The following is a 27,988-nucleotide window of genomic DNA, read 5'->3' as shown; positions in this document are numbered from 1 at the left end:
GGTGAAATAATTTTTTTCAATGATGATTTAATTATGGGTCTAGTTTTGATTTAACTGTACACTCCTGTGACTTATTTGCAGAGTAAACACAAAACACGATCGTGTTTCAGTTCAAGGTCCACATTGTCTTGTGTTTCACTCATAATATGCAGTATCATAAAATATTAAAGAGTTCTATATGTATTTATATGCATAGCCCATGTGCAACTGGGTCACGGAGATATTTTTTTTGAACTTCCCGCCACCAGATGGTGGAAGTGTCTTCCCTATGAAAGACCATCTGCAACGCCACAAGGACAAATTCTCTCTCTATAAAAAAACAAGCCTGCCACACATCTCATTTACCACAATCTATGAAGCATACTGTATGGTACCTCCAGAGAGTAAACATGAATTATAAGAATTTTGTCACAGGGGAATAATGGCACCCAAAAGTTTGATTATGACACGTAAGCATTATGGGAAGAAAATCAACAAAAAACAACAAACCCAAGAAAACATTGGTTACAGTATACATGCAAAACATTGGTTATTTTAATTAATATTATGTTTATTCTATTTACAAATACTGTCAGCCTATAACAATTCGAGATTAAACTGCAACACTGCAGAAAGTGTGCTGTTAACTCCTCCTGCTCCTCAAGTACTGAAGGTTATGTCTCCAAAATGTATCACTCCACCAGCAGGAGCGGGGGCAGTTAATCCCCACTCCTAACCTCTGTTCCAAAAACAATTGCAAGTCACAGAGTTTTTTCACTGTTTTGATTAGCCAGAACATGTTCCTGGGGATAACTGTCTATATTGTAAGCTAAATAAGTATGAACTACAACTGCTACAACTGTATACTGGCTAGTAAAATTAATCTCATTAATTAACAATTTTGGTGTAGTTCAACAATAACATATCACATGAGTCTTGGCCACTGGAAAGGGATGCTATCAAGCCTCATGAAGCTCGGAACTGAACACTCTGTAGTTCATGTCTGGACAGATGCTGCACTACACCCACACCGATACAGTCACCCAGCACATTGGTGGCAGTCCTTAGACGATCCCTATCAGCAAACATACAAGAAGATCTGAGGTTAGAGTAGGAATCTGAGCATGACTTACATCACAATTACACACAAGTGTAGGATGATTTCAAAATGTGAATTACAGGATACTTTTAGGGCAAAGGTTAACCATGTTACTGGTGAAATCAATAACATTATTCACTGGATTAGATCAAATATGCAGCTTCTACACTTCAATACTGTTGTTTTTTCCACTTGTAAAGATGCTCACTGACGTAAGGTATTTACTAACCTCTAACTCTAACGTCGAAGTTCATGTCTATACCCAATCCTACCCCTAACACTGACTGTAAACCCTCAAACTGCACTTTGAAGAAATGATTCATTGATCAAATTATGAAAATGTCTGATATGTCTGAACTGATATTGGTTGCACCCGCACTTACAGAATCCAATCAACAATCATGAGCAGTGAGATGTCTTCAGTGGGCAGCCCAGCTGATGACAACACAATCACCATAGAAACCATGCCAGCCTGTGGGATGCCGGCCGCACCAGTACTCGCAGCTGTGACAATCAAACTAAACAGGAGAAATAGTATTGGTTATGTGGTGTGACAGTTTGCATTTTTGTTTATGCATTGAGAAGAAACCCACTCAACTCTATGGGAACTAGTGCAGTGTAAAGGATGTACTTTTTTATCTCTTCATCTGCTAAGTCTTCAGTAACTCATGGAAATGAGCTAATAATAAAAATATTATACCAGTCCGTGCTTCTCAAGACATGAATTTCTACAACTTACAGAACTGATGGGAACATACAGTATTTCATATGTGTTTTGAGCATACCTGAGGACAATGACTTGACCCAGGTTAAACTCCATATTATTAACCTGGGCAATGAATAAAGCAGCCACAGCTTCATAGAGCGCTGCACCATCCATGTTCATTGTGGCCCCAACAGGGAGCATGAAGCGGGTCACTTGTTTGTCCATGTTGTGATTTTCCTCCATACAGTTTAAGGTAACAGGTAGGGTTGCAGAGCTGTGAAAAATCCCATATAGCATGTGTAGGAAGCTGAAATTGCATGATTGTTCATGCGTATGCAATGTGATATGTTCAATATCAAGACTCTGGCTCACCTGGATGAAGTCCCAAAGGCGGTGGTGAGAGCCTGGAGTAGACCGCCCATAAACCTAAAGGGATTCTTACGTGTGACCATTAAATAGATGAGGGGCAGAGTCAAGAGACTGTGGATTAGCAGGCCAGTGATCACAGTGAGAGTATACATGGCAACTTCGCGACCTATCTTTCCAGTGTCTGTCATCTTCACAATCTGTCCTGCCAGCAGGAAGAGGATTCCCACTGGACAATACCTGTGATATAGAGGTGAGACACAGCAGAGGAGCAGGCAATGAGAGAGGCTCAGTGTTGAGGGAGTCAGCCAGTTCATCTTCATGATATCCCCCTGTGCATACCAGATGACCATGTTGACCAGCTGCATAATGGCTTTATTCAGGCAGTCAAAGAAATCCTTTAGAGGTTTTCCCTCAGTATCCATACTGCCCAAGATGAGGCCAAAGGCAACAGAGAAGACCAACAGACCCAATATATTGACTCCATTTGAGGTGCTTGGTACTGGTACTCTGTGATCTACAGGTGTCCCAGGAATGTCGTTAAGAGTAGGTGGTGTAGTGACCATGTAACAACAATAATGAAGATCAGACAGAGGACATTTTAATGCAACATAAGGGACACTGAGTTTGCCAAACATTTGGTTACAATTACAGGGACAAAAATAAAGGAATCTCACTGTTTTCGCTGGTCTCAGTCACATTGTTGACACCACAAGTCTTTCCTGTAGAAACACTCCCGGAATAAATTGTTTTATACTAGATAAAAAGTATAAGCAAATGTTAATCATTGATAAGTATGAAACAGTGACAGTATAAATATAAAAACAATTCAAAGCCATTGCACATCTCACCTTTCTGAAACACGCTTCCACTAGATTTGAGGGAATCATATTTCTATAAATCAAAAACACCAAATTAGGGCTTTCGCTGCGGACTATATCATTAAATGTTGCCTGTAATTTACACATTGTTCAGTTTCATAGGAAGATTTTGATCCACACCTGATTAGATCTAGAAAGGAATCCACAGTCTGCACAGCCTCTGCATTACCACCAGAGGACACTGAGACAGTCCCGGATGATTTTCCTGGTTGGATAAAAAGGGCAAGGGCAATGCCAGTGAACGCAGCAATAAGTGTAGTGATCATGTAATAAGTGAAGGCCCTTAGTCCAATTTTCCCATAAGCCCTCTTCTCCACAGATGACATTCCTGAAACAAAAAGATGTGGCTGTAATAATCAAAGTAAATAGAGTAGAGTTTATGCTTTATAAATGGCAATTGTAGGACATCTCAGACTCAAGTTTGTGAGCCTCAGCTCTACACACAGACCATGCTCCACCTTTATTAGTCTTAAGGCTTAACAACACTTACACCAGAATTGTGTTTATCTATTCTGGTGATTTTTTCAGGAAGCTATTACCATGTGTAATGTGGGTCAAACCCAAACCATTTAGTTTTTTTATTGATTAAAAATAGTACCTGAAAAAGAAGGTCTAACCTGTAATCAGACTGGAAATGATGAGAGGAAGAACCAACATCTGCAGGATTCTCATCATCATCTCTCCAGGAAAGGTTAAATATTGTCTATCTCTGGCTGACATATTAATGTGTCGCAGAGCAAAACCCAAGCCAATACCTCAGAGAAACGTAAACAAAAAGTTAGGGGGTCAGTGTGTCTACAGTATCAAAGGGTGAGTTCAAATTACCAAAGAAAGAAGAGCCAATACAAAGAGCAGTGCAGGAGAAGTAACATATTAACACAAAGCAAGCAAGCAGCAGGTTGCAATTTGTCTTCACACGGTTTGGTAGATTAAAAGAAAAACTTCAGGCTTTATGTGAGAACAAAGTACTTACCTAACGCAACAGCAGTCATTGTGACAACAACAAAAGCATTTCTCTTGAGAAAAGTGATAACATTCGATCCAATCTGGGATGAAGACACACAACCTGAGGGCTTATTACATCTGTAGTATGTTTGGGTTTCTTGGGGTTCTGTAACCTCTACTGAGTCCAACGCTAACTCATTAGGGTTTGGCACCATCTCTTTCATATTTAGTCCTTACAAGTAATACAGAATGCAGAAAAAGAGATAACGTTAACAGGATGACAAAGACTATTAAGATATTAATCTTGCTAGAGTTTACAAAGGCTGTCAAACGACATAAAAGCTAGAATACACAACATGAAAGCAGCTTAATAATATGAAAATGAACCTATAACATAAAAATCTCTCTATGCAAGTAACAAGCAAGCATTATAAGTGAATTAAAAATAATGCTCACATTCTCCTCAGTCTAGTGATACTGATGGAAAAAAGATCACCTTTAAAATGTTATTCCTTGAGCAGTCTTCACACAAGTCCAGTCACCACAGTAAAGACAGCATGGTTAATAGGTAGGAAAGTCCAGTTATAGTTGTTGTAGTTTCCTCTTGGCAGACTGACAAGTTTTCTAACGCAATGACTTGACTACAGCTTTAACTTACAACGATTCTTTATGTTGTACATGCTCAAACAAAACCATTACTTGTTCAGGCATAGTCTTTTGCTCTTGGTTACTTTGCTATGGATTTCCAGAACTGCTATTTTAAGATTAAATAATTAAATCAAATTGATACGTCAGCTCTGCATCCATTCTACTGGCACTGAGAGGCTGTGCATGCTAACATACTCACAGTGACAATGATAACATGCTGATTTAAAGCAGGAATTAATGTTGATAGCATGTTCACCATCTTAGTTGATGAAACAAACTAACAATCAAAAAGTTCATATTAAGCTCTCAAACCACTCGTGCTGCACAACCCATGTCTTTGCTATTTGCTCAGTGTGTTGCATACATTTATTGATTTACAAAACTATGGCTAAACATGCTACTTCTGATAGATCTCAGATGGATATTTGAGGAAAGGGAATAGCATGATAGAAAGTTTATTTGGCAAAAGATGTGTGTTTGTGTCTGAAGATATCTGTTCTGGAATTGTTATTATAAAAAAAGTTATTATAAGTCCACAAAACTAGAGAATAATTTAAACAAACCTTGATCTGTGATCTTTGGTCCTACGGGCTTAATGTCCAGAGTCTCATTAGTTCTGTGTAAGGTATAGAGGTTAGAGTATATGAAGTAAGGTATAGAAACCTTGTAAGTATCTTACAGCTTCTCCCACCAAGACATGCCAATAATCCACAAAATATCCTTTAGTGTGAACTGTGATTCATGTGTGACTGTAAAGGATTATGCTGAGGCGTACATCATCTAATGTCTATGACGTCTGCGTTTGCTGTCAGGGTCTCGTTTTGCTTCCTATGTTGTTTCATTACTCACCTAACAGCGTCTTAGTACAGTGGTTCTCAAAGTGAAGGGGGTTCAGCAAAAAGGTGAATTGTTTATTTTCACTATATTTCTATACATGACGTCAGAATGTATGACTATTTTGAACCACTGTTTATGCATATTAGAATAACTGAATATTTATATCTCCTTGCACAAACTGTAACTAACTCTAGTTAAGAAATTTGTTATAATCTTGTAGTAACAAATGTTTCAACATTTGTATCTGTCTGCTATTATTGCTTTATGGGATTTATTTGTACTTTTTGCTTTACCACATTAATGGTCATTAGTGCTGGCTAGTGAGCAGACAACAGTGACATACACCCAGAGGGTCTGTTCTGCTGCATCTTGTTGACAAGGTAAAGACTCTCCATTGTCTGTAGGCTTTCATTTGTAAGCTAAGCTCTTTAGCGGTTTTACTCCAGCCACAAGTTATTGATACAGTCTAATCATCTTGACACACAATAGCCAAGGTTTCATATTGGGAAGTTTGAATAGCAAGCAGCTCTTGTTAATAATTTGTTGTTGTTAATAAGAATGGATTTAGCATTAAACTTCTCTACTAGCCCTCGGCTTCACTTTCCCCTTTCTTGAAGGAATGAATAACATCTATTTGAACTGAGCCATGGCGTTCCTCATGAATGAAATGTTTGGTAGTAAGTTAAAGAGGTTTTCTGCAGGAGGTGATGAAGACGTCAGTAAAGCAGTAGAAGAAGGAGGAAAGGAAACCCAGTCCAAAAGTGTGTCCATGGAGGAGTTTGGAGAGTACCAGAAGCAGGTGGTGGAAGAAACGTGAGTAAGTGGAGATTGTTATCAAGATATACGGCTTAAAAATTGTTCATCAATGTGTGCTTCATGTGTTGGACAAATTATGCACACATACCAGGGGTCTTAACTAACATATTAAAATGCTTATATGTTTCAATGTTTGTCCCTGGAAGCACTGAGCACAACACTAATAACCCTGCGCTGCATTTTATGGACAAAGTGAGCATAATTAATGTAAGATTTCTTCATTCTGAATTGTTGAATAGAGTGGAAAGTGGCAGTAAAGAGAAAATATGACCTACATATCCATTAAGCAGGGATTAGCATGTGTGATTAGCATTACTTAAAGTAGGCTCCCACTTTATGTTTGTGTCAGAGCCACAGATGTCAACAGACATAAACTAAACAAATAGCCTCACAACTTATATAACAGTGAAGGAATGACACAGCATTGGTATACAGCAATCTTTTTACTCTAAACATCCACATTTGAAGTGGTCCAAATACACCCAATGACATAGGGTGCAACTGCAATGTGGACCATGCTGGTAGCAGTTACAGAAGGAAGAAACAGGTAGGTATAAATTTTCCAGCTATGAATTATGGTTATTACACAAAAGCCCCCCTTTATGTTTCTAAGATGTCATGTAACTACAAAGTTTTGAATTTAGAGAAAAATATTTTCCAGCCCAGATTCAGCATTTTTTACACAAAAACTCACACTTAACAAGTAACAATTATTATTTTTGGCATTTAGGTTAAATAAAAGGTACATGCAAAATGCTGTGACAGTTGTGACTGCACAACCTTGGCTGGTAGTAACTGAGTGTGAGTCATCAATGGCTTCCTGGTGAGATTATAAAGTTAATATACTGATATTACCCCATTAATATTGTTAAAACAAGATCCTAATCTTACTATATTATTCTTATGTAATTGTAAATATGTTGTACTAATATCATCCCATTATTAGATTTTTTCTAATATCTAATTACATTTGATATCTGGACAGAAATTTACAGCTTTCAGTGTGGACCCAAAACTGCAATTATGGTATACATAGCAAGTAGGAGGAGAAAAGATTGGTCTTTTTAAATTACCACCTGCTAAGCTGGTGTAGCCAGTTGAAATGGAAGAAAGATTCATTTAGACAGGTTGGGTTAGACACACATTTCAATATGATACAGTAACATTTGTATGTAACATTTGTTACAGTGGGTGGAAGTTTATATGTATGATTTCCATCCGTCCATCACAGTAATATGTTTTACACCGTGCCACAAGATTACAAGATGAAACTTATCCCCTTTAGCAAACCCTTCCAGATGGGGTTTATTTGCCACAAATCACAATAAATTAAGTATCCTCAGTATTTAAGAGTCAATTTAGTGGACAGTACTGGGATTGATAAAATAACATGAATTTTCCTTGTCTTACATAATCTAATATATGTTGTGTGTTATTGGTATAGCTAATCAGATACCAGTAACATTTGTTTTATGGGGTGTGAATTTGGCAGGCAATCAAGTTCATTGCTTGCCTGTGTTGCTACGTGTAAAGCGTGTGTGACATCAACGGATGAGAGCATGGCTTATTAGGTAGCTTTAGGTGAATGTTTATTTCCTTAGGGCTCCTATTAGCCAGGGAAGCAGATTAGACACTATGTGTACCAATGCGTCAAGGCTAGGTTTCAGGATGCCGCTATTAAACACGTCTCTTAGACAGTGTGCTTTAAAACAATAATTATTTAATCACCTTACAATCTACAGTAAGACTGATGTGTTAGTTATCTTTCATTAAGTTAAAAGCTAAAATGTAATAAAGTTAAAGTCTCAACTGACTCCAATTGAAAGTGTGGCAGCCTGTATAAGACATGTCAGTTATTTCTATGATTTTAAGTGCCATAGGGTGTTTAATAAGACTATTGAAAGTTTTTATTTAAACATTTTATTTGAAGATTATCCAAGCTATATTCTTCATCTGAGCTAGAGCGTAGAGTCTGCATCTTTAATATTTCATTAGTTTCACAGATTCTTTTTGATTTCTTTACAAAAACAAATTAAACTGGCTGTTAAGATAACAGATTACTTGATTAAGCTGTCAAGTACACTCTACAAGTCATCATTTTGTTTTATATACGTAAGAGACTGTGTCCAGATCTGTGGCAGTTTTAGTAAATTAGGTCAGTGAGTTTGCCTTCTCCAGTTTCTGTGATTCTACTGAAGCTGGAATTTATACTGGTTTGCATTTTTGATGAAGCACAATACGCTATCACACTAAATGCTCAGATGATCTTTGTGTATAGATGACAAATTAGTAAGAGAAATAAGGTGAAGGAGGGCAAACCTGGCCAAGACGTCAAGTGACCATGGCCCTGTGCCAAGCTGCAGCTCTAGGAGCTAATCTTATTAAAAGGTGGTCAGAATCTGAATAGACACAGGTTATCTCTAGTACCATTACAGCAGGTCCACTTACAGAAGTGGGCTGATAACACAAATGACGTTCGAGTAAAATTTTTCCAGGCCAGTCAGGTAAATCTGGATTGAGGTGAATACGTAACAGTTTAGTTTCCGCTTTGGATAAGGTAAACCCTACTGTTCACTACTCTGCAACCCCAAGGTATTTTTTGTTTGTAGAGCCTAATGTCATGAATACATATAGATATAAATATATTGTTTTAAACACATGACTAATGAAAACAAATGTCTAGTTTTCACACACTCTTACTCAAATGTGGATTAAACAAAGACATAGTCAAAGTTAAAGATATGAATGTTTGAATTTGTGGGAGTTACACATATTTTTAAAAATATTTGGTGTAGTAGATGTCAACTTAAACAAAGCAGACCCTAAATTGAAGTGCCTCCATTAAGCCAGGTGATTTACTTGGGTTTTGAGTGATCTGGTTTTGTGGCTTCTTTTTATATTCCTCCATAGTCATAGCGTGCCCATCAGGCTCATCTGTATTCATTCCCGTATCTCGTATCTTTATATATAAAAACCAGGATGAAGTACAAGCATGAAGAATGAGAATAAACATTCTCACAGATCCACACTAGGTCATATGCAGTAAAGGAGGACAGGTATACAGATATCTTAACCAAATCAAAACTGTGCAGTGAGAGTAGTTAATCAGACCAATACGATAATGTTTCATAGAATGACCTTATTGGCCCTGATTAGGCATTCCCGGAGTGGTTTGTTTTCCCTTGCTAACAACGTTACTATAATATGTTAATGCTGCTACTGACAAGGCACTGATCTTTAAGGAAAGCTTTAGTCAAAGCCACCTGCTTCTTTGTGTACCCTTTAACCTTTAAATACGCTGTCCTTATGTGAGTGCACATTGTTTGGGCTTAGGCTTCTTAGACACAGGACACAGAGATATGGGACACGTTGAAAGGTACAATATTCACACAATTTATACAATACATGGATTACGGAGATAAAATTACTAGCTGAAGATTAATATATTTTAATTTCTCTTGTATTAATTGGGTGATATTTTTAAATCTCACTGTTTACTAATGGTATTTTGAAGTATATTTAAGTCACATTTTTTATGATTCACACACCCTCACAAATAATAATTTTAAATAATATTTTGTGTGACTATGCTGAGGCGGCATGGTGGTGCACTGTCGCCTCACAGCAAGAAGGTCGTGGGTTCAAACCCCGGTTGCCCCGGCCTTTCTGTGTGGAGTTTGCATGTTCTCCCCGTGTCCGCGTGGGTTCTCTCCGGGTGCTCCAGCCTCCTCCCACCATCCAAAGACATGCAGGCTAGGTTAATTTGTGTCTCTAAAATTGTCCTTAGGTGTGAATGTGAGTGGTTGTTTGTCTATGCGTGGCCCTGCGATGGACTGGCGACCTGTCCAGGGTGTACCCTGCCTTTCGCCCAATGTCAGCTGGGATAGGCTCCAGCCCCCCTGCGACCCTGCACGCAGGATAAGCGGTTGAAGATGGATGGATGGTGACTATGCTGCACAATTTATAGTTTTATAGTTTCTGTCATTGACTAGCTTAAATACTGCATACTGTGTGCAGGATTAAGCAAGACAAGGACTTTGCACCAATAACTTTCAATAACTACTACTACAATAACTCTACTTTTAACACTTTTAGAATTAAGTATAATACTGCATGCAAATTCAGCTACTATTGCAGAGGCAGAATCACAGGTTAGCATAGTTATGCTGTTATGGATAACTACTAACTATTTGTATTTTCTTTGGGGAAATCTATGAGAAAGCTTCACACATCACTTTTGATGTCATCACTGAATTAAGAGAGGGATTGGGGGCAGGGCTTATTGATACACAATTGGTTACAGTTGGGATAACACATGCTATTTTTTCTTTCTTACTCAATATCAACAGTACTTCTACTTAAATACAGCATTCATGTGCTCTTTCATTATTATGTAATCACATTTCAATACATGCTTTATTTTTGTAAAAAGGCTCGAAATGTTGACATATCACAGCAGGAAAAGCACAAGTGATTTTAATAACTAATAACGGTTGTAATTTATTGAAGTATGCTATTTCCAGGGTCAGGTATGGTGCACATTGGGTCATGGCATAGCTTTCAAGGATAATGGAATGAAACTGAGTCATTGTTAATGTTATTCGTTACACCTGAACTCTTCCTGCCCTGACAATGTAATTATCTACAGTGAGAAAAGGCCTATTTGTAATGTAGGTGCACACTATTCCAGACTGATCAGACTATAAAGACTAAGACTACATATAAGGGTGTCAAACGTGTGCATACTAGGGTTTCTCCTGACATTATTCTTGATTTGTTTTATATTGTATATATATTGTATATATTTATATCATTTATTTGTTACAGTACAAAACATTTTGGTCTCACACACGACTGTAAAATTGAATGTGCATTGCCTCTGTCACTCTGACATCACAGAGTGCTCAAGACACTACAGTTCAGATGACAGGAGATGATGTTGAATTGCCAGAGGATCTTGCAAAAATGGTGGACAAAGATGAGAAAGAAAACTGATTCAATCCTCAATAAATTTTAAAACATGGATGTGGATACACTGAAAACCAAAGCCAAGGCCACAGTGACTGAAATAAAGCAGAATACAGAGGAGAAGTGTACTCTAAGTGTGATTGCCATTCATTAAAATATACTGGACCCGCATCATATCCACGCCTTCAAAATTGTGGTCACATGCAAAAACACACCATTCATGTTCAATGTGTATTTACGAGGTAATCATTTTTGTTCAGCAAGAACTGACATTTTAATGTTAGAACTCATTTACTTGCTTTTTTTGACGGCATTCACTTCACTCAACAGCTACGTTTAAAAGCTCAAAAGGTTTGACTTAAGTAAGGGAAGCATTAACCATAAATCCAAGGAAGGTCCTAATCTGGATGAGTGAAGAGACGGTTAAGATACCTGAATGCTCACCTAACAACTTTGTCTGCATCAGTTTAAATATAATACTAATATTGGGTTAAAAATAAGCAAATTTAGGAACTTACTGTTCATCCATCAATCCACGTGCCTTACATGGGCACCTTGATTTGGCAGGGATTATGAGTTATTAATTTACAACAATTTGAAAATCGAAAGAAGTAGCAATGTAGGTCTACATTCACGGAATGTATTCCCGCACTGGCAGCCAGGGGCATACTTCCTATCAGATGGTGATTACCCTAGCATAGCAGCAGCTGCATTTGTGGTCTGATGAGGTTGATCACACATTGCAAGTGAAGTAATGTGGTTCTTTGACTTCTTTTTATTACTTTATGCAAATGTATGCTTTTCTATCATACATTTACCATTTAATTCTCACAGAATACACTTGTTGGTTCCGTAAATGTTTTTTTTATATGCCATTATATTCTTGTCCCCTCTCATACTTGACAGTCACGTTAGATTACCTGTTTTGGTTGGTAATAATCGACTTCTAGAGCCATGTGTTATTTTAAAACTCTAAACAAAATGAACTTTAAATCATGTCATTCTGACTGTAACTAAAGGTTTAAAATCATTTTCAAGTAAAAAAAAGATTAGAATAGATTATTTTACTTAGTGGCTCACACAAAATGATCATAAGCAAAAACGTCTACGACTGGTATGTCAGAGTCAGCTTTTCCTTCACATTTCAGAACAAGCTGATCACATGGCCAGCCTCTCAGCATTTTACCCTCCCTTTCCATCATCTCCCCATCATCCCCCTGCTGCTCACCATCCCCCTTTCCCCCAGTAAGCTGACACAGCGCCTTTTAACATTAGCCGCTTTCTTCCTAATAGGATCTCAGGGTCTTAAACTGTCATCTGATAAAACTAAGAAGCTTGATAGCTATGCTGCACCCTCTTAACCAATTTGTACTCAATTAGGATAATGGGAAAACAAGCAAAGAGGGACAGCTTTAATATATTAATGTGATAAAATGATTATCAATTTCCTTTACCAACAACTTGGGTGGCATTAGGAGCATAATGCAAGTCTCATGTGAACATTATCCATTGATGAAGTGAGCCAGACAGTAAAGGTAATCAGAAATATTGTACATGCTAGTAAAGTTGGGAGACAGGTTTCAAAAAGAATGATCAAAGCCAAAGCAGCAGAGGCTGAGATATCCAGTGTTTTAGACCCCAGAATGGGTTAAGCTCCAACAACTCTGAATCCTACATTTCCCACAATGCAACTCAGTAACATCGTTTTATCAGACCCCTCTGCCCACAGTAGCCCACTAGTTTGTAATGCAGGATCCCTGTTAAGAGTGGATTTATAACTTTGCTTTTGAGGTTTACAAACTTTTTGTAATGATAGTTCAGTGGTCTTTTTTATTTTCATTGACTATCTTAAAGTCTTGTTCTAACCCCAATAACTAATGGTATACTGCCTATATTTCAAAAGGGATTTTAGCAAGTGTGCTTGACAATCAACTTTACGTTACGTGAAACTGATTGCAAAGACACACAGTACATTTTTTGACAACTGAATGCACGGAATGACTCATGAATGCACCTTCTCACGTGCATCATTAATTAATGAGGCTAATTATCATCCACTAAATCCACTGACTGTCTTATGGTATCAGCTTACTAAGGCAATTACTGCTCCTTTCCAAGTTTTGCCTTGCTAGAAGAATATTTTGAAATCCTGGTACAATATATCTGACGTAGTAGAACCTCCCCCCCCCAAAAAACCCACCAGTCATTTAAAAATGGCATAAATTATGGTGCCTTATTCATTTATGAATACATGGATAAAGAAAATAAGCTGTTGCATGCTCTTTTGTTTAGCTGCTGAAAATACAACACAAGCCTGACGTTTCTTTATAGTCACCACATGACAGTAACCTACTTAATAGCAAATACTTGCAACAGGTACATTTCATTCTTCTTGTGGCAAAGTTTATTGCTCACAGGCAAAAGTAATGGGCTTTGCACTCTCTACTTTCTTGGAAAACAACCCTAACAACCAATACCAACCTGTTCATAGAAAGCACTGGCCATGCAGCTAAGTGTTGCCAGATGGCTTTAAACTGGTTAGCATTTAAGATTACTCAGCTGCTTAGGCATGTGCCAAATGTGCAGACAAGTGTACCTTCCTGACTCCTAGAAGATGGTGTATCCATGGATGGAAGCCCCTTGCTAGGGTGTTTATATGTGTCAAAAGCTATTTTGAACAACTTTTACCAACTGCTATTTCCTGGAATGCTAGCACTATGCAGAAATTACACTGACTGCTAGTATAAAGAAAAATTACGTGAATATGAACTTGCAATATGCAAAATATTAATAAATTAGACTTTTTGTGTTTGTGGTCATTATCAAAAACAATGCTCAGTTGCAAAAACACAATGAACAGAGCAAACAAGGCAAAGCTTCATAACAGGGATCTAACCCTAAGTCAGTATGCTCTTGAAGTGGCTTAGTTGAGACCTAACTCCATAGGAAAACCCCCCAATTTGCATTTCTGAAACATTTGTTTTCTCAACAACGTACTGTTGGAAAAAATACTTTCTGCACCACTTTTCCATGCAGGATCTTTTCTTTGGCATGTATAGAAATCCTAAATATAGCTTCAGATGGGAGGAGAGAGGACAGAGGAAATCTCTAGTGAAGTCTTTAGGCTCATTAAGGATGGGATTGATCTCTGCAACACCTACTGTAGCTGCCACCGCTTTGGGTGTGCCAGCTGGCAAAGGAGAAACTTGCAGGCTGCAGGATAAAAAGCACCCGGTGCCCCCAACCCAATTCCACTGTGAACTGAGGCTGAGCAACAAGATTATTCGTTAAACAGGCATGTTATTTGTTATGTATTTATTCAACACATTATTTGGCACAAACAATATGATTGTATGTCACAGTCTCAAATGAAAAAATTTAAAGGGGTGATAAGGACTGGGTTTAACGTTAGTCTTGTCCACTAATTGCTCGTGTTTGAATCTACTTCTCCACTATATTAGGTTAAATAGAAGATTTTCTCTCATTACTTTGTACCTCACTGCCTTTTTTGGCCTTTTGTAGGTCCCCTGGTATGCGCATGAAAAATTAAACATCTGATTGTTATTAGACAACTTATTAGTTGTGTATCATTTATAGTTAACGATGTATAATTAGACAACATGTCTTAAAGAGGTAAGCATCATACCATTACCTTTTATTTCCCCCCCATAAAATAATGAAATTTAATCAAATTTGCTTTGAACAAGTAATTCACTTCCTTGTTTTATTTTATTTCTGTATTAAAGCCAGCTTTTCCAAAAGAAATAAGTCTTTATAGTGTAGCAATTCAAGTTAAAAGTCCATCTCTGTGTCTTTTCTTCCTTACATTGTCTATAATGAAAGGATTAGCAAAAACTCTCAGTACGAGCCATTATCTTTCAGACAATAGATTTTTTGAAAGACAGTTTTGTTGAGGCTTCATTAGCAATGGCCTCCCTCTGTGGTCTGAATGCAGGACACATTTGGAGCAATTACTTGACCAGAAAACAACTGTCAGTCATTCTTAAAGGGGAAGGATTCCAATTAATAAACCTCTTAAACCCCTTTGGTTTTACTACCATTCCCCCCGCAAGCTTTGGTGTCTTGTGTGGTTAAGGAGAGTTTTGTCAGGAGAAAAAGACATTGCATGTGCTTCTTGCACAGGACACCAACAGTAGGTCCTTTGCTCACTTGTGTGCAGGGGATTTCAAGGACTTAACTGGGAGCAACAAGGGACTACAGTAGATATTGTTAGTGTCATTTGTCTACTTATGGACTACAGAGACACCATGTGCGTAGCGTAGCCTGTGGTAGGAACCTGAAGGAAGGTAAGATTACTTTATGTACTTCCTAACTGTGCATTCAGTCAATAATGGCATCATACTGTTTGGGTTTGTATAATGCTCATTTTTATTCAATAGATGTAAATATTGTCCAAGTGCAGCTTACTTTTTGGTGCCTCTCAAGACGTTCTCAAGTGTCTTGGGCTGATTCACTTCTTAATTCTTCCGACTATTTATTTCATTATCTTACTTTATTGACCCCCTAAAAGGCCTGCTTGTGACACATGACTGTTTCTGATGATGATTCTCCATCCAATGGAAATTATATGAACATAACATAACTTGGTGAAGTTTCTTGTGGTTGAAATAATAAATAATAATAAAAACAAGGGAACCTTGCTCGCTAATACAGATATCACATTGACATGTCTAATTACCACTACAACTCTTACATGTAAAAACAGTGGAAAAGAAAAACCTAAGTGCACTGTATCTGTCATGTCTTCTTTTCTCTTCTCTAATTCTTTTGCAGACAAAGATGCGAATTTGATCTGCTTCGCATTCAGTAAATTTGCTCCATTGCACGTGAAGCAAAACAACAGCTCTGTACAACAACCGGTATTTTTTGTCTCATTTTGTAGAAGTTTGCTTTTTTTCTGACAAAGAAGAGATAAAGTGTCTCCAAAGGCTTGGATGCATTTGTCAATGGATACCCTGGGAATAGTGGATGATAGCTGCCTGGACAACTATGACATGGCAAAAGGTGCTGGGTCAAGCAGTGGAGGCAGGGTCCACAGTATCGATGTCATACTGGGATTCACTAAAGACCAAGACCCTTTACTCCATTCAGTAGGAGATGATGACAGCCAGAAAACAAACGTAGAAAACCCACAGCACCTTCAGAAGCAGGTCCCATCAGACCCCTATGGGCACCTTCCAGAACTGGGTGACAGCTCCCAACATTCTTCCTATCACGGTGAGTCTTTTCAGAAAAGAAACTATCAGGCAAAAATACTATCTAATACATTTCTTCAAGATTGTAAAGAGTTAGGGGGATTTTTTGTCTTAACAAGTGGAATTAGGGCTGTACCAAGTTTGTATGTATTGTATGTTACTCACCAGTGTCCTATGCTGCTGAATTCATATTTTTTCTTTAAATGTCCACTTATATTGCTTTAAAGTTAGAGAAAACCTACATACAATATCTGACATTATCAAATACAGACTATAGGTCTGCTTGTTTTAAATGTTATTTAATCTATATGATGCTTAAATAAATAAAATAATGCATTTTTTATAATGGCTACGCCTTTACTGTATATCAGAATCACAATCGGATTTTTTGCCAGGTACATTCTCACATACGAGGAATATCAAATGGAAATACATTAAATGTCTCATACATCAGTTCACACACTTCCCAGTTACAGGTTTTTCAGCTTTTCTTCTGACTTATGACAACCACATGTACAGTGGTGTGAAAAAGTGTTTGCCCCCTTCCTGATTTCTTATTTTTTGGCATGTTCGTCACACTGAAATGTTTCAGATCATCAAACAAATTGAAATATTAGACAAAGACAAGTAAACACAAAATGCAAATGTTTTTAAATAAAGGTTTTTATTATTAAGGGAAAAAAATCCAAACCTACACAACCCTATGTGAAAAAGTGATTGGTCCCTGTCTTAAAACATAAATCACCTGTGGTTTATCACATCTTTGGAAAGCTGAGTTCAATTTCTATAGCCACACCCAGGCCTGATTACTGCCACACCTGTTCAGAATTAAGAAATCACTTAAATAGGACCTGCTGTAAAAGTGACAAAAAGATCCTCAAAAGCTAGACATCATTCTGCGATCCAAAGAAATTCAGGAACAAATGAGAAACAGAGTAATTGAAATTTATATGTCTGGAAAAGGTTATAAAGCCATTTCTAAAGCTTTGGGACTCCAGCGAACCACAGCGAGAGCCATTATCCACAAATGGCGAAAACACGGTACAGTGGTGAACTTTCCCAGAAGCGGACCAAAATTTCCCAAAGAGTGCAGTGACAACTCATCCAAGAGGTCAGAAAAAAACCCACCACAGAACAGCAGGCTTCACTTGCATCAGTTAAGGTCAGTGTTCATGACTCCATCATAAGAAAGAGACTGGGCAAAAATGGCCTGCATGGCAGAGTTCTAAGACACAAACCACTGCTGAGCAAAAGACATAAAGGCTCATCTCAGTTTTGCCAGAAAACATCTTGATGATCCGCAAGAATTTTGGGGAAATTCTCTGTGGACTGATGAGACAAAAGTTGAACTTTTTGGATGGTGTGTCCCATTATATGTGGCGTAAAAGTAACACAGCATTTCAGAAAAGGAACATCATACCAACAGTAAAATATGGTGGTGGTAGTGTGATGGTCTGGTGCTGTTTTGCTGCTTCAGGACCCGGAAGACTTGCTGTGGTAAATGGAACCATGAATTCTGCTGTCTACCAAAAAATCCAGCCATGTCTGGTCATCTGTTCGTGACCTCAAGCTGAAGCGCACTTGGGTTCTGCAGCAGGACAATGACCCAATACACACCTGCAAGTCCACCTCTGAATGGCTTAAAGGCCTGGACATACTTGCTTTTAACACGCGTTCGCGTATGCAAGATGGCTGCCACACGCATCCTCTGTTCCTTTGGAGTGTAGGTTGTGCACGTCTCCAGAAATTAACACTACATGTCTGAGAGATGGAATTCAGCAAATGAACGTGGGGGCAGTATGTCGATCTGACAGGCAGGTCAGCAGCAATCTACTGTTCCACACACCAGCCCAGGTGGTGGCGGTATGCAGTTGGCTTGCCAACCACCATTAAACGCAAAAGACGGTCAGTAGCAGACTTTAAAAAAGGAGATTTATTGCAGGATGTTTACAGTAAAACTCCTGGAGCTAGTCCGCATTTACAGAGATCGTTATGATGCCTCATTAAAATCATAACCTGTGTCGCTATGTTTAGTTTGTGTACAATGTGTACATTTAGAGGTTGTCAAGGAAGATAATCCAGTGTCGGCAAGGGATGATCCGGCCCTGATCTGCCCCTTAGTGGATTCACGTTTAATCCTCCAGATACACGCAAAATATGCAGGCAAGTATGTGGACAATGCCATTCGTGTCGTCTATGCCTGTCTACGCCTGTCTATGCCTACATATTGTTAAAAAGCAAGTATGTCGGGGGCTTAAGAAAAACAAAATGTAGACTTTGGAGTGGCCTAGAGATGTTGTGGCATGACCTTTTAAAAGCAGTTAAGGCTCAAACCCTCAAATGTGGCTGAATTACAAAAATTCTGCAAAGATGAGTGGGCCAAAATTGCTCCACAGCGCTGAAAAAAGACTATTTTCCAGTTATCGCAAACGCTTGATTGCAGTTGTTGCTGCTATGGGTTGCCCAATTAGATTTAGGGGAAATCACTTTTTAATAAATTGCCATGTATGTTTGGATTTTTCACCCCTTAATAATAATAACCTTCATTTAAAAACTACATTTTGTGTTTACTTGTGTTATCTTTGTCTAATATTTCAATTTGTTTGATCTCGAACATTTCAGTGTGACAAACATTCCAAAAAAAAAAAGAAATCAGGAAGGGGGCAAACACACACCACTGTAATTACGGTACTAATACAACGGTTACATTCCATTCAGGTGTTTAAGTGCCAGGGCTCTGGTATTGTGCATGCTAGCTTAACGGCACATCTGAAAGGAGAGCTAGGATTAATGTAATTAGTTAAACCTGTGCTCTTCTTGCTTTCTGTATGTGAGAAAAGTCCATTCCGGCTGGCATATATAATTGTTATGTGGTCTGCAGTTACTCAAGCAACACAAAAGATTTTTTACATGTCTGGCGCACGCCTGAAAAGTACAGATTTTTAATAACAAGGAGACACAACAATTTTAGTACATGTAGGATGTAATAAATCACCTCTGTCTGAATCTAGCCTACTGTGCAACTGCTGTTAATATTTAATAGCTAAAAATATGAAAGGTACATTACAGTAGCCATAGCAGCCAAAAGCCAATGGCAGGTCTGACCAATGGAGGAGCACGAATGGATAGACATTGGAGAAGATTAGTGTTGGAGAAGGAGTCATTTCTGTTTTGTTTTTTTTGTAATTTGTACAGATCTATATTATATTCCAAAGCCATAGAGTAACTCCTATGCTGAAAGAATGGTTCCTGACCAACTCTGAAACTTTCCTCGTGATTGACAGAGTTTTGTGTTTAATTTAGATGTCAACACTAACACAATTCAGATGGGATGGTGCTGATGTTGAAATAACATTTTTGTCCAGGAAGAAAGTGGAAGCAACTTTTGATGGGCAAAGCCATCGTCCCACTCATTCCCTACTCATGGTGTATTGCACCTTTAAACCAATCCTGCATTAAATATTTCACTAACTACCTTGAACACAAAGCTTTTGCTGCTTGCCATGATTATTTCAAGCCATTGATCTGTTAACCATGTTGCCTTAAACGATTTGGTAAGATTAATGAGCTTTGGTGCATCACACACACATGGCTCACTTGCTCTACATCCATTTCTGGGAAGACACAATCTGGACTATGACTGTTCAGCCAACTAAAGTCCCTTGTTATAAGAGGAGGCGGGGACTCTCAGGTTTAACTGGTAGCATCTGTTACTATGGGATTACTGAAGGGAAACATTCAGTGAAAGACGTGATGTCATTTGGACTTGCCAAACCCCTGGTGTTTACAAGCCCTCAACTGAATAAAGGGCATCAGTCATTAAGCTGTTTTATCACAAGAAGAGTTAAGATTTCACTTTTTGATGAGTTAGTTGTTAATATATCACACATACAATCACACATTAGTTAAGTGTCCTCATCTGGTAACATATTTGTCTTAAAACTAGACATGAGAAAAAAAATACAATAGATTGAAGTATAATGCATTCTTTACTCAAAGAAAAAAAATAATAATAAAAAAAGGATAATTTTACAACTAGTATTCAGAAAGCTGAGGTAAATTCTAGGTTTTATTCTTGTTCCAGAATGAATGCATTATTAAGAGATACAATTTTTGGAAATGCTGTGGAATGTGAACCACGTTCATGCAAAAAAGTTTGCATAATCAGATATTGCTAGAAATGGTAACTACATTTCTGGTTTAAACAGGGTGATATGTTGAAAGTGACTTTTGAAGTGACTTTTGAAGTCACACACATACTTTGTCTTAGTTAGTCCATAAAAAACATGTAAGGTTCATCTTTAATGGTTTTCAAGGTATTATTACTATATATATATATTTGTTGGTAAGAGATTGTAAGTAAAGCCAAATGGTGCAAAGCATGGAATAAATAAAAGTTCAAAGATAATTATAAAATAAATCACAAGGTTTTACTTTGAGAAATGCTTTATCTATCTCAAAATGTATTTTTATCTATGTGAAAAAGTTAGATTTATTTAGTATGAATGAACACAGACGAAGTTGTTTTAGAAAACCAAACAAAGCTTTTAGGTGTTAACTCCCAAAGATTCATTGATATGTCATGTCATTACTCTTGACATTAGAAATTGTAGGCGTGGTGGTACCCAAAACTGACTGTCTCTAAAATGAGGTTTGGTAATTTGGTTGTTTTAAATGTAAAGTAGTCATACCTCTCCGGGATCCTTAACTGCTTTTTTTAAAGCTCTAAATTGCTCTGTCCTTAAGTCCTTTAATCTACTCAGCCAAATAAAGGTTTTCAAGATGTAAGGACTGCTGTCATGTTAACATGTGCAACTGGTATCAAGCATATGTTGGCATATGTTACATTAACTCATTTACTATATGTATCCTGCCCTTCATTTTAGAATCGGACCTTTTCTCCGGTGACAAGTGTGATGAGGAAATGGGCAACCTGCAGAATGAAGTGGATGTTGCCGAGGGGTCTCCAGAGACAGTTAAAGATGAAGAGCACACTAAAAAGAAACACAGAAGAAACCGTACCACCTTCACCACCTATCAGCTTCATGAGCTGGAGCGAGCCTTCGAAAAGTCCCACTACCCTGATGTCTATAGCCGGGAGGAGTTGGCAATGAAGGTTAACTTGCCTGAGGTGCGAGTCCAGGTAAGGACTACAGTATGTGACATCCTAATGGTGTACTACTGTATTTGTTACACAGTTCATGATGAACAGAGAACTGCAATTTATGGTAAATCATGTTAATATTTTGTCAGAAGCCTTATTAGGCCTAAAATGCTGAATAATTAATATTTCACACGATTTATACATCATTTCATCATCAAGTTTTCCCAACCTTCCTTTAGCACCCAGCAGTAAAAAAAAACATGGGTGCATTTTAATGACAAAGTTTAACCTACAACACCTCTGTTCCAAAACCACTGGTCCAACCTCCAAATCTATTTTACTACAAGCTCTGAATGGCAACAGAATCAGACACATAGTTATTTCAGGGATGTATCAATGTTGAAAGTCTATTTAAATGGGAGTTATTGTGGGCACCAAATTACATTTTGCAACTCCTGCAACACCTATTGGTAGTATCCAAAAATACACAGCACAATTGGTCTAACATTTTATTTTCTGATTCCCGACTTTTGCTGTTGTGTCTCAGTGCATCACAGCACCATCTCATCCTACTTGAATTATCTTTGTCCAGGTGTGGTTCCAGAACCGGAGGGCCAAATGGAGACGTCAAGAAAAGATTGACACTAGCACCATGAAGCTCCATGATTCCCCCATGCTATCCTTCAATCGTCCCCCGATGCCTCCTAGCGTGGGGCCAATGGCCAACCCGATGCCACTCGATCCCTGGCTGACCTCGCCCATCTCCAGTGCCACGCCCATGCATACCATCCCAGGGTTCATGGGTTCACCGCAGGGCTTGCAGTCTGCCTATCCAAACCACAGCTTCCTCAACACCCCACCTGGCATGGTCCAAGGTATGCAGCCAATGGGGCCCCCTCCCTATCAGTGCCCACCCAGCTTTAACGATAAATACCCGATGGAGGACGACAGGAGTTCCAGCATTGCAGCACTCAGGATGAAGGCCAAAGAGCACATTCAGTCAATGGATAAAACCTGGCAGCACATGTGATCCGATGAGGCACTGTGGACGGATTTTTGAGCTGCTCCAGTGAATGTTTACAAACTGCTTATCCACTGTTTGTTTCATGTACCAATGAAGTGGGTACACGACACCAAAGGGGTCAGTTATTTTTTCACTGACACTATTAAGCAACTCCGAAAATGAACTTCTTGTGAAAAGAATCACTTTAAAAATGTGATTAATTTTGAATGAACCATGTTGTTGTCCCAAATGTCTGGGCGTCATTTATTTTTGGTTTAGCTCAAAAGGTAGGAGTAAGAATATCGAGGAGCATGAATGTTTAACACTTTTGTATCAACATTAATTTAGTATATTTCTGATATACATGACTATACTATATGAGCAGTCAAGTAGAGCCATGTGGTCAGTAGTAGCAATGTTTTGTGTTTGGGCTTATTACTTGATGAGAAATTCGAACAAATTTATACAAGTTTACTGTCTTAAATGAGGGTTGTCTTCTTGATTTTCCTGTTCCCTTGAAGTGAGAATATCTTCAAGGATTAATGAACACTAATGTGCTTTGAGGGCATTTGTTGATATCCCGATCTTCAAAACTAGACAGTTTAAGAATACATTTGGTTTGTAATTTTTTATGGATAGTGTAAATGCTTTCCAGAAATCGTTTAATTTGCTTTGAAAGTGGGCATAAATGTGTATTTCAAAACCACCTCACCCACTTAAATGTATGTTTGATTAGGTCAATAGGCATTATGTGTTTTTTAATTAAAATTATTAAACTGGCCTTTTGGAGAGCACTGAGCCCTGATGGAGGAGGTTATCGGAAGTCACAGAGCATAATCTGGCTCAGAGGCTAATTTAAACAGACAAGCATACCTCTTAACACCTAATTACTGCTTTTAAAGCGATTAACCCCGGATTGTCAGCCATAGACAGAATGCCCTCAGATGCCCCAGAAAAACCCTTTTCAAGACCTGATTAACTTTGCCCCTCCCATAAAACCACCATTTATACGATTTCTAATTTACAGGTACAACACAACATTCATTATGCACTCCCTTAATTTTCATCCCTATTGGTAAATGATACACCTCACTGCATTGTTGACAAAATATTCACTCAAGTCAGGTGGATTTGGAGTGAGAAAGTTAATAAATGCTGGCAGCCTCTCTTACCTACTGTGTGACATAACTGCTGGACCAGAAAAGAAGGAAATGACATTGCACTGACATTTTTCCAGAGACAAAGGGTAATGGTGATATATATATATATAATGGTGTGTTTAATACTGTAAGTGTGCATTTGGTGTGTGTGCATTAAAATGTCCATTAATGATCATTCTCTTGAACGACAACATCGAATGTAATAGAATCAAGGGAACAGGAACTTGCTAGGTATTTTACCCATGCTTTCCACTATTTCTCAAATAATGTGTCATAAAGGTAGTATTATCAATACCTACCTAAAAAGGTACTGTGGCAATGCTTTGAGGGAAATTTATCTGGTAATGGATGTCGTCTGTAGACACCATACCGATTAGTAAGGAAGAGTTGTCATTTATATAATTTCAAAACATTATCTGTATATCATGGCCTTTAGAAATGGCAGCATCCACACTGTCAGTTTTATGGGTTTGTTGTTTATTATTTTGTTATAATCCCTGTTGACAACAGTGGACTGAAAAGCCAAAGACATAAAAAAGAACATTTCTTATTACTGGAACACACATGTATAAGTGTGTGAGGATGTTTGTTATTTTTAAATATTTTTATGAGTTGTCAGTATCATTGTATACTAACTTCTAGTCCTATCAAGTTTTTAGAATATGAATTTTATTTTCTTTTATGTGCAAAACACAGAATAAAGTTACAGTAGCACCACTGTAGAAGCACTTTGTGAATCTTGTTTTTCTTTCTACACATGCAGTGAGCCACCAACATGACTTAGTGCTGTTAATGAGCGCTGGTGGACAATAGGCCATGTAAGGTGTGACAGAGCGAGCTGCCCTGATGGAGGCCTGTTGTGTTCGTCGAGGCCTGTGGAGCTTTGCCAGGCCGTTAGACAGATGAAGCTCCACTCCATCAGGCCCAACCAGGGGTGTCAGGAGGCCCCGCCTGCTAGGCTGCAGAGGCCACAAGGGCTCAAGCTCTAATTGCCCTCCAGTAGCCTGTGTGGCTTTGCTGCTCCAATTTATTTTTGGAAGTTTGTATAGACATCTATTTTGCATCTGAGTACTACAGTGTCTCAGTAGGCAGACAACCTGAAACTGTTTTTGTAACAACTTCTTTTTATGTGGACATCAATCAGATGCTTCTGTCATATGCTTCACAGCTTCTTTCTATAGTAAACTACATTTGGATGTTGGGGTAGGTAATGAAACAGTGGCTTCATGAGAGCTGTTCAAGCTTCAGTACATTACAAAGAAAAATTGGTGTGCAAAGATTCTCTAAGGGGGAAGTAGGGAAAATGAAACACTCTTCTGTGGTTATTATATTTGATTTGATAACATTGCACCTGAGCAGCACATGAGCTACCAGAGGGGCAGTTATGACAGCAAAAGAAACAGTTGGGAAAGTAGTGAAATAGTTTTACATGTACTGTTATTTTTAAGTCTTAGTGAAATTGATGTCTGAGTTTACAGTGTCTGCTGGCCTAGGCAGCACTGCATCATTAATAGACGGATGATGACTTTGGTTTTAACTAAGTCCAGGTTTTAACCTCGACCCCTTTTAGAGAATACAATTTAAAATAGGACACAAAATATTACCCTAGCTTTAGCCATGTTTAATGGACTGCTATTGGTCAAACCCTTAAGGAAGTTGTTTGGCCACTGGAGAGAGAAATTCTGTCTTTATCAACTATTTTAGACTTGTCTGTAAGATTAATACTAGTCTTTGAGTGTTGGACATTTTGACAGTTGGTTTAGTTGGCTGCGGACATAATAAGAAAAATGATATCCAAACCATATGTAGCCATCTTAACATCTCTGTACTATAAACATAATTGCCCAGGATAAACATAATGCGGCTAATAAAGTTATTTCTCTCACTCACCTGCTATTAATTGCTACTCTTTAGTGCTGCAGGAAGCAATTGCTAAATACTCATGCTCACACCTACTCATTAATAAGCCTCAGCAGTTTGGCATAATAAATCAGTGGAAAGGATGTAGACGAAGTGTTAAGACTATACTATATTTTGTGATAACCCTCTCGTCCCACACCTTTGTCAGAAAGACTTAATGTCGCATCACCCAGAATTTGCTAGAGACGTACTCAGAACTAGCAATTAATTACACACATTATTATATTATTTTGCTTGGCCAAGCGTGACCTTCTCTTCGGCCCAGGCTCTAGTTAACAGGCTGACTAGCGGGACATGGTACATGGTGGAAATAATAAGGGAAAGGAGCGGAATTAATTGGGTTTGATTAAGAACACTTTTCAAAGGGACACCATTTTCCCCTCTTGACATAATTGGGGATCACTCAGAGGGTGGGATGGGGGTTTGATGGCTGGCGCCAGTTGCTCGTCTTTGGCCCAGTATTCACTTTGAGAAAAAGGACATGTCACTCAAACAGTAACCCCACTCTTGCCTTACACACACGTGCATAACATACACCGGCACACATGTTAATGGCTTAATTTTGCATTCACTCACATGCAGTCTGCATATCTCAACGTAACCATAACGGACAAACATGTCACTACTATGAGACTGCTATAGATTTTGAGTAATGTCTCATTGCTGTTACGTTAAATTTTTTTGTAAAGTTCTGAAAAACAATGATTGTTAGCAGTTATAACGTCAAACTTTCTGTAATGATCTGTTTATGCAGTTATATTTGTTTTTCTCCACTTGACAATAAAATATTAAGGTCATACTCAAAATAGTTTCCCTATCAACAACAACGACAGGAGTTAAAGGAGAACACCTCCTGTGGTCAGTTTAAGGTTCAAAATCTTATTTAGGGGTTCTACCAGAACTGGTTTACATGGTTTAATTTTCAAAAAACACCATATTTTTACTGCACATTGCTGCAGCACCTCTTTTCACCCTGTGTTAAAGGCTTCGTTTTAGCTATGGAGTGATACATCGTGTCTCTAAATGAGTTGCACATGCGCAGTTCCTAGTTAAGGACTACTAGCCAATCAGAAGCAGAGAAGGTCGGGTTGTGAGAAGCCGTTAAACACGTCTTCAGTTCAGCTGTATATGTTCCCCTTACCAGCTTAGCAACATGAACTGGAGCAAGAGTTTCAGAGTGGTGAGTTATTAATTTGTAACAAATGTAACTTTCATGCTCTGTCTCTACATCACAGTAACAACTTTCTGTCCAATGACTGCCTGGAGGGTTGCTAATGTTTGGAAGGGAGGTGTGTGCTGCAGCTCAGTGTTTTTCCATCAGTGCTTTTGAGGGCGTTTTGGACTAGCTGCTTGGTGAGCACTATATGACGCGCATTTTGCTTTCATCCATGTGTTGTCACAGGGATGAAAGGAAAACGGTTGGACTTCAAACCAGCTGTTTTCAGGCAGTTGAGAGCAGTGTTTTCTGTGGGAGATGGGAACTCCCTTTGGGGTGGACTTTGGGATTTTTCACTTTGCAAACCTATTACTTGCAAGAAGATATATAATTCCATAAAGGAGAGGAAAAAAGCCAAAAAGCATAATATGACCTCTTTAATACTCAGCCACAACAAGCATGCTGTGAATTGTGTTGTGCACATTAGAACACATCTCGTGTCAGAAGCACAATTGAGTTCACTTAGGAGTGACTAAGAAGAGCTTGATTATACCTATACTGTAATTAGTACTGATCAGAGTTTGGTGCCACACATTTCCCCGATAACTACTCACTAGTACTCTTCTCGTGGCTCTCTCCAATGGGAGTTTCCTGCATTTCGCTGCTGGTGTGAGTATAGGTCCGAGTGGTCTGGTGGTTGGAATCATGGGATGGCAACAGGAATATGTTGGTGGTCAGCTTGACAGTTGTCCTCAGCAGATGTCATCTGTCCATACTATTTGAAGCCATCCAGCTGTGGCAGCTGTTGAGTGACACATTTAGTTTCTCAGATTATTGTAACTTTAACCTGTACAGTGGTGCAGGGTACACACCCATGCGAATGTAGTAACTGCTGATAAAATAATTCCCCAATCAGAAGGCCTGGATGAATGGACATGTGAGGGCTCTATCTAGAGCCAAAAAAGCTGCTTTTCGGTCAGGTGATAAAGAAGCTTGCAGCACCGCTAGAGCGAGACTGAAAGCTGGCATCAAGGAGGGAAAGCGGAGACATCAGCAGAGACTGGAGAGAGATCTCAACACCAAAGATACTTGGCAGGCCATCAAAAACATCACAGGCTACAAAAGCAGGAGCTCCCCCATCATGTGTGAGGCCACATTACCAGATGAACTTAACACCTTTTGTG

At 38.5% G+C, this 27,988-nt stretch overlaps 3 protein-coding genes across 3 annotated transcripts in view; 1 reads left to right on the top strand and 2 right to left on the bottom strand.

Moving 5' to 3' along the window:
- The window catches only part of atcayb (ATCAY kinesin light chain interacting caytaxin b), a 39,429-nt gene extending 11,952 nt beyond the window's left edge, over window positions 1–27,477 (bottom strand). The window contains exon 1 of the mRNA XM_046051583.1: window positions 27,419–27,477. The gene's annotated coding sequence lies outside the window, so the exon portion shown is untranslated. The remainder of the gene's footprint in view (window positions 1–27,418) is intronic.
- Window positions 513–27,543, bottom strand: LOC123972243 (excitatory amino acid transporter 1-like). Its single transcript, XM_046051581.1, has 10 exons — window positions 27,419–27,543; window positions 3,649–3,786; window positions 3,152–3,359; window positions 3,002–3,044; window positions 2,828–2,906; window positions 2,493–2,667; window positions 2,157–2,390; window positions 1,864–2,058; window positions 1,462–1,596; window positions 513–1,054 (listed from the first exon to the last, which is right to left on the bottom strand). The coding sequence occupies exons 1-10, from the start codon at window positions 27,459–27,461 to the stop codon at window positions 946–948; spliced, it is 1,359 nt and encodes a 452-aa protein (XP_045907537.1). The 5' UTR covers window positions 27,462–27,543; the 3' UTR covers window positions 513–945.
- LOC123972245 (retinal homeobox protein Rx2-like) lies at window positions 16,201–23,785 on the top strand. The gene is made up of 3 exons (XM_046051586.1): window positions 16,201–16,483; window positions 21,348–21,604; window positions 22,158–23,785. Exons 1-3 carry the CDS (start codon window positions 16,201–16,203, stop codon window positions 22,593–22,595), a joined length of 978 nt encoding a protein of 325 aa, XP_045907542.1. The 3' UTR covers window positions 22,596–23,785.
- Window positions 27,544–27,988: the final 445 nt, after the last annotated feature.

This window comes from Micropterus dolomieu, linkage group LG06, assembly GCF_021292245.1.
Source record: "Micropterus dolomieu isolate WLL.071019.BEF.003 ecotype Adirondacks linkage group LG06, ASM2129224v1, whole genome shotgun sequence".
In the NCBI taxonomy this organism is placed as follows: domain Eukaryota; kingdom Metazoa; phylum Chordata; class Actinopteri; order Centrarchiformes; family Centrarchidae; genus Micropterus; species Micropterus dolomieu.
This window is presented reverse-complemented; position numbering and strand designations above follow the sequence as displayed.